This window comes from Chiloscyllium plagiosum, unplaced genomic scaffold (genome assembly GCF_037043375.1).
Source record: "Chiloscyllium plagiosum isolate Xiang-an unplaced genomic scaffold, Cpla_swu_hap1 HiC_scaffold_19, whole genome shotgun sequence".
In the NCBI taxonomy this organism is placed as follows: domain Eukaryota; kingdom Metazoa; phylum Chordata; class Chondrichthyes; order Orectolobiformes; family Hemiscylliidae; genus Chiloscyllium; species Chiloscyllium plagiosum.
The window spans coordinates 40,773,669-40,791,236 of record NW_028270157.1 but is presented as its reverse complement, the minus strand read 5'-3'; the positions used below and the strand labels follow the sequence as shown (position 1 = coordinate 40,791,236).

General features: G+C 40.2%; 1 protein-coding gene across 2 annotated transcripts in view; it reads left to right on the top strand.

The window, feature by feature from the left end:
- The window catches only part of borcs5 (BLOC-1 related complex subunit 5), a 93,896-nt gene that overhangs the window by 59,521 nt on the left and 16,807 nt on the right, over positions 1–17,568 (top strand). For both annotated transcript variants that reach the window (XM_043709462.2, XM_043709461.2), the window contains one exon: positions 8,407–8,564. In XM_043709462.2, the coding sequence (XP_043565397.1) occupies positions 8,407–8,564 (158 nt within the window). The remainder of the gene's footprint in view (positions 1–8,406; positions 8,565–17,568) is intronic.

Here is a 17,568-nt window from a genome sequence, read left to right as displayed (position 1 = left end):
ATAAGTAATTTACAATCAATAGGTGAGCCATTGCCTTTAACGAGTTTTGGAGATTTGCTGTTTCCTTACAGTGGAATGGGAATGCAGGAGATGGACTGACGTTAATTAGATTTGGCCACTTGCTGGAAGTCTCTTGTTCCAACAAAAAAAACTGTATTTTTTAAAAAGTACAATATATGTGTCCAGCTGATGAGCTAGAAATTAACATTTGATATAAGCAAACCTTCATAACAAAGTCAGATTTTTAAAATCAAGTTGATTTTATGGCTTTATTCTTTTGAGGCCAGTGTTTTGTGGTTATAACCTCAAATTTTGCTATTCCACATTTGTAAAATTGATATTGCTGCTTTGTTAATTCACAAATTAGCTCCTTAAAATGCAAAATGTACAGTTGAGATTGTGATTATTTTTACTGCAGTGATTTTATTGGTGTGTTCTATGGGGGTGGGGAATGGAATGAACCTGTTTTATGTGCAATTTCCAGCATTTGTTTACCTCAATAGTATGTTCATCAAGTGATGGCACAGGATATAGCCTATGGGGCAAATATAAAAAGAAAATTGCTTCAAATTTAGCAACAATAAAGTATATCTTTATAAAACTTTTTGAACAATGTTTCTGACGAAAATGACTCTCTCAAAACGAAATACATTGCTTGCATGAAGCTGAAAGCTGGATGTTTACAGTTTGTTTCATAGTGGATACTTGAATTTATCAAGCTGACCTTCAGCACTAGAAATGGAAAACATTTTTCTGGTTAGGCCATTTTGTCACTAATAGCAATAGTTCAGACATAGGACAGCCAGATGTAGAACAAAGTCTGAAACAACGTGAATCTCCAACTCAGCACCCCCTACTGGAAACATAGAACATAGACTTTGTTTTCTGTTTCCAACAAAAAAAATTCTGAACTCATTCTGAGTGAGATTGCTAACTTAATGTTATCATATTCAAACATCTTTTGGTCACTATGGGAATTGTTACACTTCTGTTTGCCTTGTGAAAGGTTAACTTGTCAGCCTTAAATTCTTAGTGAAAATAGCTAGGGTATAAATAGGCTGGACTGAGCTTTGTTTGAGTAGTGTGCAATTTATTTAATGCCTCAAGAAAATGCTTTGTCACTGAGTTTTTTTAAAACCTTAATTGACATGCATGATTTGCATAATAAGTACAATTACTTTTGAAACAGTTGCTGAAAGTGTTATTTTTGGATGTACATACTGTATATTCAAACTAAGGCTAATCTAAATACAGTTTTGTATACTGAAATGCAGCCTGTGGTGAGCATTCAGTTTAATGGAAATTATGCAGGCTCTGTTTATTTTCCAAGAGGTAGCAAATCTGACTGCATGTTGCACAGAGTTAACAGTCTCAGGTTTGAGACCTGAGTAAGATCTGGAGAATATCCAGGCTTAGTTGGGCTGATGTGGCATAAAATGCTCATGCCACATAAGTGCCAGGCAATGAACATCTCCAACAAGAGAGAATCTAATGTTCAATGGCATTACCAATCCCCCCACCCCCTATCAACATTTTGGGGTTTACCATTGACCAGAACCTGAACCAAACCACCAAACAAACTCTGTGGCTACACAAACAGGTCAGAGAATAGGAGTTCGGTGGTAAGTAACTCACCTTCTTTCTCCCCAGTGCCTGTATTACCAAATATAAGGCACAAATCGGGAGTTTGGAATAGTTGGAACTTATGTGGATGAGCACAACTCCAACAATATTCAAGAAACTTGTCATTCAGAATATATTGGCCTGCATGATTTGCACCTCATCCACTACCTTCAGCATTTACTGTCTTCACTGTAGTGCATAGCATCAGCAAGATGCATGCAGCAACTCACCTGTGCTCCTTTTGACTGCAGCTTCCAAACTTACAACCTCTGAAGGACTATGGAACAGATGCATGAGAACACCACCAGCTACAAGTTCCCCTCCAAGCCACATTACTGTCACTGGATGAAAAATACTGGAAGCCCTTCCCTCACAGTACTGTAGGTGTACTTTACCCCCCAAGAACTGAAGTGGTTCAAGAGGGCAACTGTCCACCCCTTCGGGCAATTAGGGATAAGCAATAAACACAGGTTTAGCAATTGACACGTTGTTGTGGTGGTTCTGTGCTGTTCGCCGAGCTGGGAATTTGTGTTGCAGACGTTTCGTCCCCTGTCTAGGTGACATCCTCAGTGCTTGGGACCCTCCTGTGAAGCGCTTCTGTGTTGTTTCCTCCAGTATTTTTCGCGGCAATTCCCAGCTCGGCGAACAGAACCACCACAACAACGAGCACCCGAGCTACAAATCTTCTCACAAACTTTGAAGTGACACATCCTTTGAACATTTTTTTTAAACTGAAAACTTGGGAACCAGTACAATTTCTTTATGTTGTGGAAACCTGACAACTCTTTGTAGAGTACTGAGGTCAAATTGTTAGGTTGTAGCCTTGGTTATGTGCAACTGTATGTGATCCAGGCTGTCAGTGACAGATTGAGAAATGATCCAGTGGTACGCTGCACGAATAATATACTTTAGTTGTCGTGAATGCTATAGGTGAATTTTAAAATTGGTGTGTAATTGAAGTTTGATTCTAACTATGCAACACCCTTAGAGTCATAGAGTCAGACAGTACGGAAACAGATCCTTCAGTCTAACTCATCCATGCCAACCAAGTTTCCCAAATGAAAACCAGTCCCATTTGCCTGCATTTGGCCCATATCCATCTAAACTTTTTCTATTCATGTAACTGTCCATACGTCTTTTAAATGTTGTAACTATACCTGCATCTGCCATTTCTTCTGGCAGTTCATTCCATACATGAACCATCTTCTGTGTGAAAAAGCTGCCCCACAGGTTCCTTTTAAATCTTTCTCTTCTCACCTTAAAAACATGCCTCCTAGTTTTGAACTCCCCCCACCCTAGGGAAAAGAACTTTGTTATTCACCTTATCTATGTCCCTCATGATTTTATAAATTTCTATAATGTCACCCCTCATTAAAAGTCCCAGCCTATCCTTATAACTCAAACTCTCTAGTCCTGGCTGCATCCTGGTAAATCATTTTTGAACTTTCTCCAATTTAAGAAGGTGCTAATGGTGAAATGAGATTAACTTGATTTCAGTTACCTATAGGTTGTGATAAAGTTGGTCTCTTACAGTGAATTAATAATGCTGTTAATGCTAGACTATTAATCCGGAAACTCAGGTAATGTTCTGGTGATCTAGGTTCAAATCCTGCCATGGCGCATGGTGGAGTTTCAGTTCAATTGCAGTCTGAAATTAATGGGCCTCCTTGTGACTCAGGAATAGTGTCCCTACCCCTGGACTGAGAGGCTAGTTCAGTCCCACCTGCTCTATAGAGTCATAGAGATGTACAGCATGGAAACAGACCCTTCAGTCCAACTTGTCCATGCCAGCCAGGTATCCCAACCAATCTAGTCTCACCTGCCAACACCTGGCCCATATCCCTCCAAACTCTTCCTATTCATATTACCCATCTAGATGCCTTTTAAATGTTGCAATTGTACTAGCCTCCAACACTTCCATACACGTGCCACTCTCTGTGTGAAACAGTTGCCCCTTAGGTCTCTTTTATATCTATCCTCTCTTACCCTAAACATATGCCCTCTAGCTCTGGACACCCCACCCTGTGGAAAATTGTCTGTTTATCCTATCCATGCCCCTCATGATTTTATAAACCTCTATAAGGTCACCCCTCAGCCTCCAGCGCTCCAGATAAAACAGCCCTAGCATATTCAACCTCTCCCTGTAGCTCAAGTCCTCCAACCCTGGCAACATCCTTAAATCTTTTCTGAACCCTTTTAAGTTTCACAACACCTTCTAATAGGAAGGAGACCAGAATTGCGCACAATATTCCAACGGTGGCCTAACTAATGTCCTGTACAGCCACAACATGACCTCCCAACTCCTGTACTTGATCAATAATGGAAAAGCATACCAAATGCCTCCTTCACTATCCTATCTACTTGCGACTCCACTTTCAAGGAGATATGAATCTGCACTCCAAGGTCTCTTAGTTCAGCAACACTCCCTAGGACCTTACCATTAAGTGTATAAGTCCTGCTAATATTTGCTTTCCCAAAATGCAGCACCTCTCATTTATCTAAATTAAACTCCATCTGCCACTCCTCAGTCCATTGGCCCATCTGATCAAGATCCCATTGTAATCTGACGTAACCTTCTTCGCTGTCCACTACACTTCCAATTTTGGTGTCATGTGCAAACTTACTAACTAAACCTCTTCTGCTCACATCCAAATCATTTATATAAATGATGAAAAGTAGAGGACCTAGCACCGATCCTTGTGGCACTCCATTGGTCACAAGCCTCCGGTCTGAAAAACAACCCTCTACTACAACCCCCTGTCTTTGACCTTTGAGCCAGTTCTGCATCCAAATGGCTAGTTCTCCCTGTATTCCATGAGAGCTAACCTTGCTAACCAGTCTCCCATGGGGAACCTTGTCGAATGTCTTACTGAAGTCCATATAGATTATGTCCACCGCTCTGCCCTCATTAATCTTTTTGTTACCTCTTCAAAAACTCAATCAAGTTTGTGAGACATGATTTCCCAATACATGTACATCCTGTCACTCAGGGTTCCCTCCAATAACTTGCCCACCACTAACGTCAGGCTCACTGGTCTGTAGTTCCCTGGCTTGTCCTTACCACCTTTCTTAAATATTGGTACCATGTTAGCCGACCTCCGTCATCCGGCACCTCACATGTGACTATCGATTATACAAATATCTCAGCAAGAGGCCCAGCAATCACTTTCCTAGCTTCCCACAGAGTTCTAGGGTACACCTGATCAAGTCCTGGGGATTTATCCACCTTTATGCATTTCAAGACATCCAGCACTTCCTCCTCTGTAATATGGACGTATTTCAAGATGCACCATCTATTTCCCTACATTCTATATCTTCCATGTCCTTTTCCACAATAAATACTGATGCAAAATACTCATTTAATATCTCTCCCATCTCTTGCGGCTCCACACAATGGCTGCCTTGCTGATCTTTGAGGGGCCGTATTCTCTCCCTAGTTACCCTTTTGTCCTTAATGTATTTGTAAAAACTCTTTGGATTCTCCTTAACTCTACTTGCGAAAGCTATCTCATGCCCCCTTTTTGTCCTCCTGATTTCCTTCTTAAGTATACTCCTACTGCCTTTATACCCTTCTTAGGATTCACTCAATCTATCCCTGAATAGGTTGATTAGAAAAGTAAGTTAAATTTATAAAAAAGATAAAGTTGGTCTCTTAGCTTATTTGAATGAAGCTGGTCTGTTGAGAATTCTTCTGTCAATATGAGGGCTTAGTGTGATATAAACTACACCTTCCTGTTTGGAATGAGCTTTGGGCCAAAAGAGGTCCTAGTGATGTTTGTTTATACTGATTTGCTCACAGACCGTCCTCTGTAGAGCAGGGTTGCTTGAAAGGTTTAAGAGAAAATACATGAATTGTTTTTGAAATGGGTCAATTCATTTAATTTTTTCAAGAAATTGACACCCTGTTAGGTTTCTTGTCCGTTGTGACAGTTTTATTTAACTTGGATGTGGGTCAGTTACTTGAATCATTGGTTTAAGGCTTTTAAATTTGACATGATTGCCATTTCTTTTTCTAAAAGCAACTGAGGTTTTGGTTAGAAATGACCAGTTTTCAGTTGTGCATTCAAGTCATTCTCAATAATTGCACACAACAGTAACAAGCTAGAATTTCACATTAATTACAGTTTTTCAGTGTCTCTTGATGAGTTATTATGTTGGACCTTAACAGGTTAATGTACTTGTGAAATGTGGCTCTGATATTTTATTTTCATTTACATCCTTGTGGGATGCTTTTGCAGTCTCCAACTTGCCTTTGTGTAACCCACCTGTCCCAATGGCCATCAAAGGTCCAGAGCTACTGGTCCTTTGGGCCTGCAGCACTGAGGGACCACAAGGACCGCAACAGCGGAAACAACCAGAGGTTTGCATATTCGAACATCCTGTCTATGGCATTGAAGACAGGAAAATCTAGCCTATGGTCTCCAAAGCTCCTGCTATACTGCACCAAAGCTGGTGTTTTGCTCAGCTTTTGTCAGACAAGTACAATATACCACTAATGGCATTCTGTAATATAAAGATTTAACTTTGGACATTGAGCAATTGAGTTATGAATAGAAGGGAAGGGAAGAGGTTCAAATTTCTTTTTATCGTTTCCTTTTAATGCTCTTAGTATACTTTTATCCCAACTGACTAACTGGGGAAAAAAAAAGATGCTCTTACTCTGATTAATTACAAACGTGCAGGTTTTCATTTCATTTTGTTGTAGGGGCTGTAGAATGCTGATTTCAGCTACATTTTCAATGTTTCAAAACAATATTTAGTATTTCTGTGCAAGCTATTGAGTTATGTTCAGAATATTTTATAGGTCTCAATTATTTTCAATTGTTTTTGTATTATTGTATCTTATCCTCTCTGAAGCAAATTTATTTCATGCCAGTTAAACACTGAGACACTATGCACTTGTGAAATATCACCCAAAGCTGCATTCAGCATTCCAGAACTTGTGAAAGAATGTGAAATGTACAGTTGTTAATTCAGAAATGTATAATACTGCTGATGAATTCCTGTTTGTAATCCACTGTGTAGTGTGAAGTAACTAATCAACAGCTGTTGAATCGCAAATGTTTGAGAGTAGCTTATGCTGAAATTATGAAAGGCTGTATTGAAGCTGCTTGACAGACATAAACTCTGCAATGTGCATTCAGTTTGAAAATAAACATTTAAAACATTTAAATTAATTCTACAATATGTTGAAAAGCAAATATCAATGTTTGTGATTATTTACAATGCATATTTGTTTGCAGTGAAGTGTATGCTTTCTACTGTAATCATTTGTAGTGCAAATAATTTAATACCAATATTTAAAAAAGATCCCAATCCCAAGAACAAGGTGAGCAAAACTGTGTTTTGCAGTGGATATAACTGAGCTCTCAAAAATATTGCTTGTTGATTTTTAATAAGGCAGAATAATTTTTAATTATTCTTTGAATAATTGCAATAGTTAATAATAATGGCAAAATCAGAACTTCTTTTTAAAGTAATTGTCAACAAGACACTCCAGTACAAAGCTTAAAAAATATGCTCTCCTCCTTCAGATTTTTTCAGAGAAAAGATATCCATAATTAAACTTCTATAGATTTTAAAGTAAACTGTGGTAGTGACCATGCATTCTAAACCAAATCCAGGGTTACACGGTGTGGGAGATCAAAAACGTAACTAGGATGAAGAATGTAGGTTGTTCAATGTTAAAAAGTGAAAACTTTTTACCAGGCTATGTATCGGAAGTTTTACATATACATAGCAAGTAGAAAATAAATGTGCAGCCAATTACCATAAATGTGATGTCACATTATGCATTCAAGCTCCCTTTCTAAGCAACACTGTGTAGAGGGACTTTTTTTTTCCAACCCACTGTCTCGTCTTTTTTTTTCAACTGCAACAAAAAAATCAATAACAAAATTTGAATTAGCTCATGCTGTGCGAACAGCTCTGTTTCGTGTTGCTATTGTTTCCTTTAATAGGTCTTCTGCCTCCACTGTTTCTCTCCCAGTTGGTCATAAATATAGAAAATTCTTTTTTTCAAAAAGAAATAACTTATGTGTGTTTGAACACCATTTTCACTTGAATTTTGCATGTATTCCATGTTGTATTCTATTCAGTCAGTCTCCACTATGGCAACTGCAAAAATGTTGCACCGTTTATGTTAAGTTAATAGCAATAAGTGTTTTAGAAACACTTTGGAAATTTCTCCATACTTATTTCTATTTTGAGGTTCAACAACCACCTTTTTTCAAGGCGACTTTAACTATGTACTCTGCGCTGCACTTCATTTATACATTAAATATACTCCAACGTGGAAAGATTAAACATCACAATATTCAACGATGTTCCTTGATGTACTGGAAACTCTTTCAAGAACACTGTTTTGGCGACAGGGTATGTTAACCTAGAACTATCCTTGAGAAAACATGGATGTGTAGTCACTCTGCACAATGGAATAGGACCAGTTTCCTTTTTCTGTTGCTTTATTGGAGTCTGTTCCCAATGGTATTGCAGCTAGATTTTCACCTGCAAGCTGAGAAACATTGCCATTGCTGGCAACTGTTGGCTGGACTGAGACCAACTACGTAACCTCTTATTCTTTATAGTGTGTCTTTATTTTTTGTTTCCGACTTGAATCTGTGTGTTTTTCCTTTTTGTATATAATTGTTCTTGAATGATTTACTTTATGAAGATATTTTCAGTGAACTATCATATGATGAAGCTAAAATGCAGGCTTAACTTAGTCAGTTGGCTGATAGGTTATGTATGTAATCTAATTTCATTTTTCTTGTGTTTTCTCAGGACTATTAAGTGGTCAGACTACAACCAGCGGCAACAAATTGGAGAAGCTAGATTCACAGCAAGTCCTAAAACTCTGTTCACGCTACCAAGATCATCTACGCCAGTGTGCGGAGGCAGTGGCTTTTGATCAAAATGCACTTGTTAAGCGAATCAAGGAGGTAAGAGAAAGAAATGAAATAGAAGACAAAATAAGATGTACCAGGTGAACTTCTGTAAGTAGCTCTGACCAAGTTTCTTCTAATTATTGTAAATGTCTGAATAGAATAGGTTTTGCTGTTTCTGTTTGAGCTGACTTGGATTTTGGAGTATCTCTAGCATATTTCTCCATTTTGTGTTGGTTTTCTAAGTTTTTTTAGACTACTCTACTACTGAGTTTTCTTGCGCTAAAATCCTTCTTGTAATTTGATCATGTATATTTGATACAATTAATAAATAGCTAAAATCTGAGACAGAGTCCAGGGATTGGAAAATGTTTAACAAAATATATAGTGTGAATTACTATTTTATTTTATCCAGTCAGCTGTTAAGCATTATCCATTTGGATATAATGCAAGTGTGCTAAAGCTTTCTCCTACTGTGCCCTGGTAATATTCCTTGGCCAAAATATGGTTAGTATAGTTCCTATTAAATATGTCTGAGCACTTTTCACACTTGCAAACAGTATGTGTCTTTATTTGGTAGTGAAGATAGAAAGGTGGTTGAAATACTCAATAGTTCTGGTAGCATCTTTGGAGAGTTAACATTTCAAATTGAGCAAGAGTCATGTCTGTCTGCATAAATGAGGACCTTGTGCACTGGTCCTCTTGGGTCAGTTCTGATCAAGATTTAGCAGAAGTCAGCTTGTCAAATTGCTGCTCCTTCTAAAATCCAGCCATCTATTCTCTGCTCCTTTTTGAAAGGTCAGCTTCCCCCTCTATTCCCTTTCGGACATACTACCGTCCAATTTTTGTTCACTTTTCATGGTCCTACTCCATATACTTTCCAATGGAGTCATTAGAGTCGGAGTCATATAGCATGAAACAGACCCTTTGATCCCACTCTCCATGCTAACCAGATATCCTAATCTGACTAGTCGCATTTGGCAGCATTTCACCCATATCCTTTTAAACCCTTCTTATTCATATACCCATCCTGATGCCTTTTGCATATTGTAATTGTACTCATCTCCACCTCTGGCAGCTTGTTCCACACACACATCACCCTCTTCATGAAAAAGTTGCCCCTCAGGTCTTTTTAAATCTTTCTCCTCTCACTTTAAACCTATGCCCTGTAGCTCTCTCCTCTTTTATATACTGCTCATTGTGTGACAACTCCATAACTACAAGAACTAGCTTAAAAATAATTGCTGAAAGATAAAAGAAGTAAGGGAGCCAATGACAGATGAAGCGAAGCGAGAGAAAACAAATGGAATAAACAAAAGAAAAGAGATAGAAAGAAGTATCAGTTTTTATTTAAGACAAAGCAAATTATGATAGTTATCATTTGGGTTCAAAATTCAATTAAGAACCAAGCTGAACAATTTGTTGGAAAGTCAAGCTGAATTTAAAAGGGAATGGAAAATCTGCATAAGGAAATTAAATGGGTCAGAGAGAGTTAATGGGAATAGGTTAGTGGTTAGTATAAAAGGAAAACCAAACTCTATTAGAAACATGAAAGGATAATCCAAAGAAAAGTGATCCTGATTAGGGACCAAAAAGATGATTATTTTATGAAGGCAGAGCATGTGGTTAAGACACTAAGTGAGTACTTTGGCAGCATCCCCTTCCATCGTATACATAGATGCAGTGTAGCAGTAAAGGAGAAGATAGGAACAATATTGAAAAATATCAAAAGTGGATGAAGAGGAAGCACTTAAAAGGCTATTATTGCTCAATGCTGATGGATGTTGTGGGGTAGATGAAATATATCATTGCTTCCTGAGGAAAGGTCTCGTTTAATTCTTTCATGGGATGCGAGCGTGGCTGACAAGACTGGCATTTGCTGTCTTTGAATGAAGTGGCTTGTTAGGATGTTTCAAAAGGCAGTTAAGAGTTGTCATGGTAGATAGAGATAAATGTGGAGGCTAGACCATTTAAGGATATTGGATTTCCTTCCCTAAAGGACATTAGTGAACCAGATGGGATTTTGCAGCAATTAATGATAGTGGTTATGGTCACCAGTCTAAGACTAGTGTTCAAGCCCCTATTTTATTAATTGCATTTCGGGAGGAGTTGTGGTGGAGTTGGAACCATGTCTTCTAATTAAGACAATACACACTCATCTCCTCACTGTAAGAGTGGAATGGAGGCTTTACCACAGTTTTCCAATCAGACTCTGTTATAGAAGTGGTCCAAATGAACTGGGCCATTGCCAATGTTATGTCCTGTCTTACTGAAAAGAAGGAATAAACCCAGCAGCTATATCTTGATATTTGTGGTTTGGATGCTTTTAGAGGTTGTGATCTAACATAAAATTAACTGGCATTTGGGAAAATGTGGGATAATAGATGAAACCACATGGAATTGTTAAGAACAATTCACATATGGCTAATTTTATTCAGTTATTTTGAAGTAATGTGAAGGATTGATGAGATTAGTGCACTTCTGCATATCGATTTTCTGAAGGTAAAGTAACCCTTTAATGGACTTGCTAATAGAACTGAACAGTAGTGCTGAAATGAATATGAAAAGAAATAATAGCCAAGGCTGGAAGGAGAATAACGAGGAGATATTGTTCTGGGGATAATGTTTGGTTGTAACAACACCCCACACACAAGAGTTGGTTATATCACCCACTGCTCTTTTTGATATCTGTTATGGTTTGAACTTATATTCATAGAAAGTAATCTCAAAGGGTCCCAGTGGCACTTTCAGAATCTGGCCGGGTTGCGTGCTGCAGTCACTCCCAGGGTCTTGCCAGTGACCTTCGATGTAAAGTGTGCCTTATTTCTTTTTAATCCAGAATTTGTCACCCTGCTATTAAGGGAATCAAGGACTCTGGGATAAGTTGGGGTAGAGATCAGCCATGATATTATTGAATGGTGGAATTTATCTTTGTTTTATGTCCACGTGTTTTCAGATGAAATTTAATGCAGTGAGGTGTTAACTGCTTTTGATAGGAAGATTGAGGCGGCATAGTTATTGCAGTGTAAAAGTGGTTGTAGAAACAGAGAGAACTGAGGGTGTTGATACTCAAGTCTTTGAAGGTGCCAGGACAAGTTGAGAAGACATTTTTAAAAAGGCATAAGGAATTATTGGGTCTTGAATAGAAGCATAGAATTCTAAAGGGAGTTTCATAGTTAAATCTTAAAATATAGGCTAGGCCCCAGGTAGCCAGTTCTAGGCTTTAATACAGTTCGTGAGGCATATACAAGGTGGCAAAAATGAGGACTGTAGATGCTGAAAACCAGAGTTTAGATCAGAGTGGTGCTGGAAAATCACAGCAGGTCAGGGAGCATTCGAGAAACAGGAAAATCAACGTTTCGGGCAAAAGCCCTTCATCAGGAATGTAGGCAGAGAGCCTCCAGGGTGGAGACATAAATGGGGGGTTGGGGGCGCGGGTGGGGGAGGGGGGTGGTTGGGGCTGGGGAGAAGGAAGCAAAGAGTACAATAGGTGAATGGGGATGGGGATGGAGGTGATAGGTCAGAGAGAAGGTTGGGGGAAGGTGGTGCAGAGGGATTTACAGAATTATGCTCGAGGTGAAAGTCTTTTGGTTACTTGAACAAGTTAGAGAAACTGCTGTTGCTGTCATTGAAGCTGTGATATTTGAGAAATTTGTTCAAAATCATAAAGAGCTTTGTTAGAGTAAATAAGAAGAATCTGTTTTCAGTGTGTAAAAGTCATTAAATGGAGGATATCTGAGGGGAAAAAAGAGTTAGAAGCAACGTAGGGCAAAGCACGTTTGTGAAATCGGTTGTTGTGATTCAGATTGCACTGCTGAAAGGAGTGAGAGTAGCAGATTTGAAAATTGTTTTCAACAGGGCATTGGATTTATACTTGAGGAAGATTTGCAGGCCTCAAATTGGGCAAAAGAAAAGGAGAAGGAGCTAGTTGACCAGTTGGTACTGTGACCTAAATACCCACTTCTGTGCTATGCTTCTGTCAGTTAGACAGTGATGGAAGAAGAGAAAGCAAAAGAAAGTTGGAGTGAATAGAGTGAAATCAACTTAAAAACACTAAGAGAGCAGATGAAGTGGGAGACTGAGGTGGCATGAAGGAAAAAACAAGTGGAAACGAAAGCATAACAAGACATGAGTGACCTCTCCGGTGGGACTATAGTGCAGTAACAGTAATACCTAAAGAGGTTGAAGATTTTTCTTTCTTTAGTGGGTTAATGGGTACTTTAGTAAGTTACTCTGGGTTGAGGTTAGTTGTTTTTTTTTATTATTTTATGAAATGTGAATGAGTAGTTGGAGCAATGAAATAAGAGTATAATTGTGTGTGCAAATGTAAATAAACTCCAGTTGATTCAGCTTGTTATTGCTAGTTGGGAAATTATGTTTCATTTTAAGTGACGGAACTGTGATGATCTAAGAAGTGATTTAAATTATGTTTATATTGTAATTCTAAGCTGCATGCCAAGTATTACACAGTATCTAAAGATATTTGCAGATGTTCCAAACGCTAGCTGTTTCCAATACACTATTCTACTCTGAATTATGCAAGTTAATTTCAAGGCTGTACTAAACCTAAATCTAAATACCTCTTACCAATATTTATCTTTTTTGCATAGTCATATTATTAAAGTCCTGCCTATGTATTGAACTATTAAGTAAATGAAAATCCCAAATCATTTCTAGGTATTTTGAAATTGACATTTTCATACATTGAAGTAGCTCTTTGTATTGGTTGAACCTACCTCACACTCTCAGGTATTGCCTCCCAGATTCTAAATGCTCACTACATAGAAAAAGTTTATTTTTCCTCATTGCTTTTGCTTCTTTGGCCAATTACTTGAAATCTGTACCTTGACATGCATGATCCTTTCATGAATTTCCATAAATGATTGATTAATTGCAGGGAATGGGACTGTTGATCAATATATGATTTGAAGTTGTATTCGCGAGAACACAAGGTGACTGAGGTGCTAGTAGCCTTTTTGGAAGTGAATGTGCAAACCGTTGCCTCCTTCCTATCTCCTTAGATGATTGCAAAAATCCCAATTGGCTTAATACCCATGAAGACCAGATTGTCTACAATGTAACAGACCACCACAAATTAAAGCATCCACTCCAACTTCCATGGAATGATCAAGGCTATGGAAGTGTTGCTTCAAAATCCCATTTTTCTGTTAAATGGTTTTTCTTGCTGGCTTCGTGTACTGGTAGCAGTGGGAAATCATGAGTCAGCTGTCAACCAGTAACCTCCAGCTCTTCCCTACCTTGTTTCTTCCTCATCTCCCTTTCACTTCAGGGAATCAGATATCAAGTACACGATATGGTGAAGTTTTTGGTGAGAAGCGTATTTATTAATTACCAAAGGGATTGATAGTATCTGTCTTATTGTTTTCTAAACAGTATATAGCATTTGCACAATAGAGCAATGTTAGCTGCAAAGTGGCACACTTGATATCTAGATTATCTTCACAATTTGTGTTTGTCACATTTTCCATAATTAAAGGCATTTCACATGAGCATTATAAGACAAGGAATGGCACCAAACTAAATAGGTCAGGCGACCAAACGTTTGGTTTCAGGATGGTTTTAGGGAAATTGTTAAGAGGGAAGCAACGTGGAGTCGTTTAGGTGTAGAAATTGGGACCCAGACAAATTAAGATATGATGATAATTAGGAATGCACAAGAGGCCAAACATAGAGTCATAGAGATGTAAAGAATGGATACAGACTCTTCAGTCTAACCCGTCCATGCCAACCAGATACCCTAAACTGATCTGGTCCCATTTGCCACTATTTTGCCCATATTCTTCAAAACCCTTCCTATTCATGTACCCATCCAGATGCCTTTTAAATGTAATTGTACCAGTCTTCTCCACCTCCCCTGGCAGCTCAATTCATACATGCAACACCCTCTGCATGAAATAGTTGCCCCTTATGTCCCTTTAAATTCTTTCTCCTCTGACCTTTAAATCTATGCCCTCTAGTTTTGAACTTCCTTACCCTGGGGAAAAAAACCTTTTGCTATTCATCCCATTCATGTCATTCATGATTTTATAAACTTCCGTAAAGACTTCCTTAAGCTCCTGATGGACTAGGGGAAAATAGCCCCAGCCTATTCAGTCTTACCCTATAGCTCAAACCTGCCAACCCTGGCAACATCCTTGTACAGGGGAACCTTCATTATCCAAACATGATGGGCGGGCACTCTGGGGCTCGGAGTTTTTAAAGTCTGCTCCATGTTCAGGAGACTGCAGCAGGACAGCGTGCAAGACCCCACCCCCCACCCCAACCCGGTCCAACACCGCTCCCCCTACCTGCCCCCCCCTCCCCAAACTTGTTCCAACACCGCAAGCCACCCCTAACCTGGTCCAACACCGGCCCCGCCCCCAAACCAGTCCAACACTGTCCCAAACACCCCCTGCGACCTAACACCGCCTCCAACATCCCCTGCCCACAACCTCGTCGAACATCGCCCGGCCCCATCTGACACCGACCCCACTCCCCCCCGACGCCCCCGCCCTCCCGACACCTCCCGCTTCCGACACCACCCCCCGACAAACCCCCACCCTGACCCTGTATGACACCAACCCCCCACACTGACCCCGTCGCTGACACTGCCCCCACCCTCAACCCCGCCCTGACACCCCCGTCCCCAACCTGTACGACACCGCCCCGCCCCAACACCGCCCCCAGACACCCCCTGTCCACAACCCCATCGACCGCCACCCCCCTCGACACACCCCCGCCCCTGACCCCGTCTGACACTGCCCCCCACCCACAACCCTGCCCCTGACCCTGTCCGATACCCCTCTCCGACACCCCCTGCCCCCGATGACAACCACCCGCACCCCCAACCCGGTCCGACACCGCCCCCTGCTCCAACCCTGTCTCTGTCACCCCCTCTACCCTCGGCCCTGTCCGATACCGCCCCCCAACACCCCCAGCCCTGAACCCCGCCCCTCACCACCTCCTGCTCCAGCCCCGCCTCTGACTTCCTCCCCTGGCTCCAACCCTGTCCGACACCACCCCCCCGCCTCCAACCCTGTCCAACACCACCCCACCCGCATCATCAACACCGCTCCCCCCAACATCTCCCACCCCCAACCCTGTCTAACACTGCCCCCAACATCTCCCGCCCCCAAACCTGTCCAACACCGCCCTTCAAACCCGTCCAACCCTGCCCCCCCACCCCCCTGCCAACACCCACCCACCCCCCAACCTTGTACACACCAACAAGACTGCTGCTGCCTTTGTGGGGTAAGTCTCCAAATAGCACATGCACATACAACCTTGGAGAGATTATGTGGGGAAGGGGGGGGGTTTTAGGGTACACCTTGTGTAGAACCCCCATGGAAAGTGTGGGGAGAGAGAGAGAGCAGGCAATCAGTCATTTGGAGACAGTGCACGTTTAATCACTGTAAACAAAAGATGCGACCACTGTTGGAAATACATCTTTCATGTAATGTTTCCATCGGGACCTGACGAAGATGCAAGTCCGGTCATTTTAATTAATTTTCATTTTGTCTTAATTCTACTAATTTAACTGGACCATATTCCTGCACAGTGAAGTGTTAAAGATTTAAAATAGACATCAAAGTAAGTTAAAACAGATTGAACCGTGGATGCTGTAAATCAAACAAAAACAGAAGTTGCTGGAAAAGCCCAGCAGGTTTGGCAGGATCTGTGAAGAGAAATCGGAGTTAACATTTTGGGTCCAGTGACCCTTCCTCAGAACTGTTGTGATTTCTGATAACTGATTTCTCATCAAATTAATCTGAGTGGGATTTTCTGAGTTAGAGTATGATTGAGAAATTTTTCTGCAATGCAATTTTTGCAGTTTTTCTACTTTTCTGAGGTAATTATATTTTATATTACAATATAGTGTACATTCATAGTTAACAATTTTGGAGCAAAAAGTCAATATTTCCTTGAAGTAACATAAAATTAGGATATGTAAGCAAATTAAATTTATGGAAATCATCTCTTCAAAACATTATCCATATTCTGCCAATTGAGAATTGTGGATGTCTTCACCCATGTTAGCTAATAAAGTTGTCTAAAGTTCGGAAAATAATGAGACCACCGACTGTTTCTTGTCACAAAATAACACTGATGTCCATTTCTTGGTTAAAATCATTTTGAACAATTCTGAGTGGATGGATTGTAAACATTTGTGTAACTACAACAGTAGTGAAATTCAAGACATGTAATTATTAAATGTACAGTTATACAGTTAATGGCAGGACCCACTGAGCAGTATTGACAGTCCATAGCTCCCTGAAAGTGGCCACGCTATTAGATAGGGTGGTAAGGAAGGCGTATGGCATGCTTTTCTTTATTGGTGGGGGGAATGAGTACAAGAGTCAGGATATGTTGCAGCTTTATAAGACTTTGGTTAGCCCACACTTAAGGTATTGCATTCATTTCTGGTTGCCACATTACAGAAGGATGTGGAGGCTTTAGAGAGGGTGCAGAAGAGGTTTACCAGCATGCTATCTGAATTAGAGGTTTTGAGCGATAAGGAGAGGCGAGAAAAACTCTGGTTGTTTTCTCTGGAGTGGCTGAGGGGAGACTTGATGAAATTCTATAAAATTATGAGATGTATAGATTGAGTTGACTGTCAGAATCACTTTCCCAGAATTGAAATGTCTAAAACGAGGAGGCATGCATTTAAGGGGAGAAAGGGAAAGTTCAAAGGAGATGTGAGGGGCAAGGTTTTTACACAGAGTGGTAGGAGTGTGGAACCCGCTGCCAGGGGTGGTGGAGGAGGCGGATATGATAGGGGTGTTTAAAGACCTTTTTAGATAAGCACATGAATATGCAAGGGATATAGAGATATGGACCAAAGGCAGGCAGAAAGGATTAGTTTAATTTGGTGTTGTGATCGGCACAACGTCATGCGCCAAAGGGCCTGTTTCTCTGCTATATCGTTCCATGTTCTATTAAAACAGAAAAAGAACATTTTAGAGTTAGCTGAGAGTTCTAGTGTTTTTGCATTTTTAAAATCAGTAAGGACTTCTTAGTAACTTGTCTTGAAATGTAACCGTTTGCACGTTGATGGGGGCAG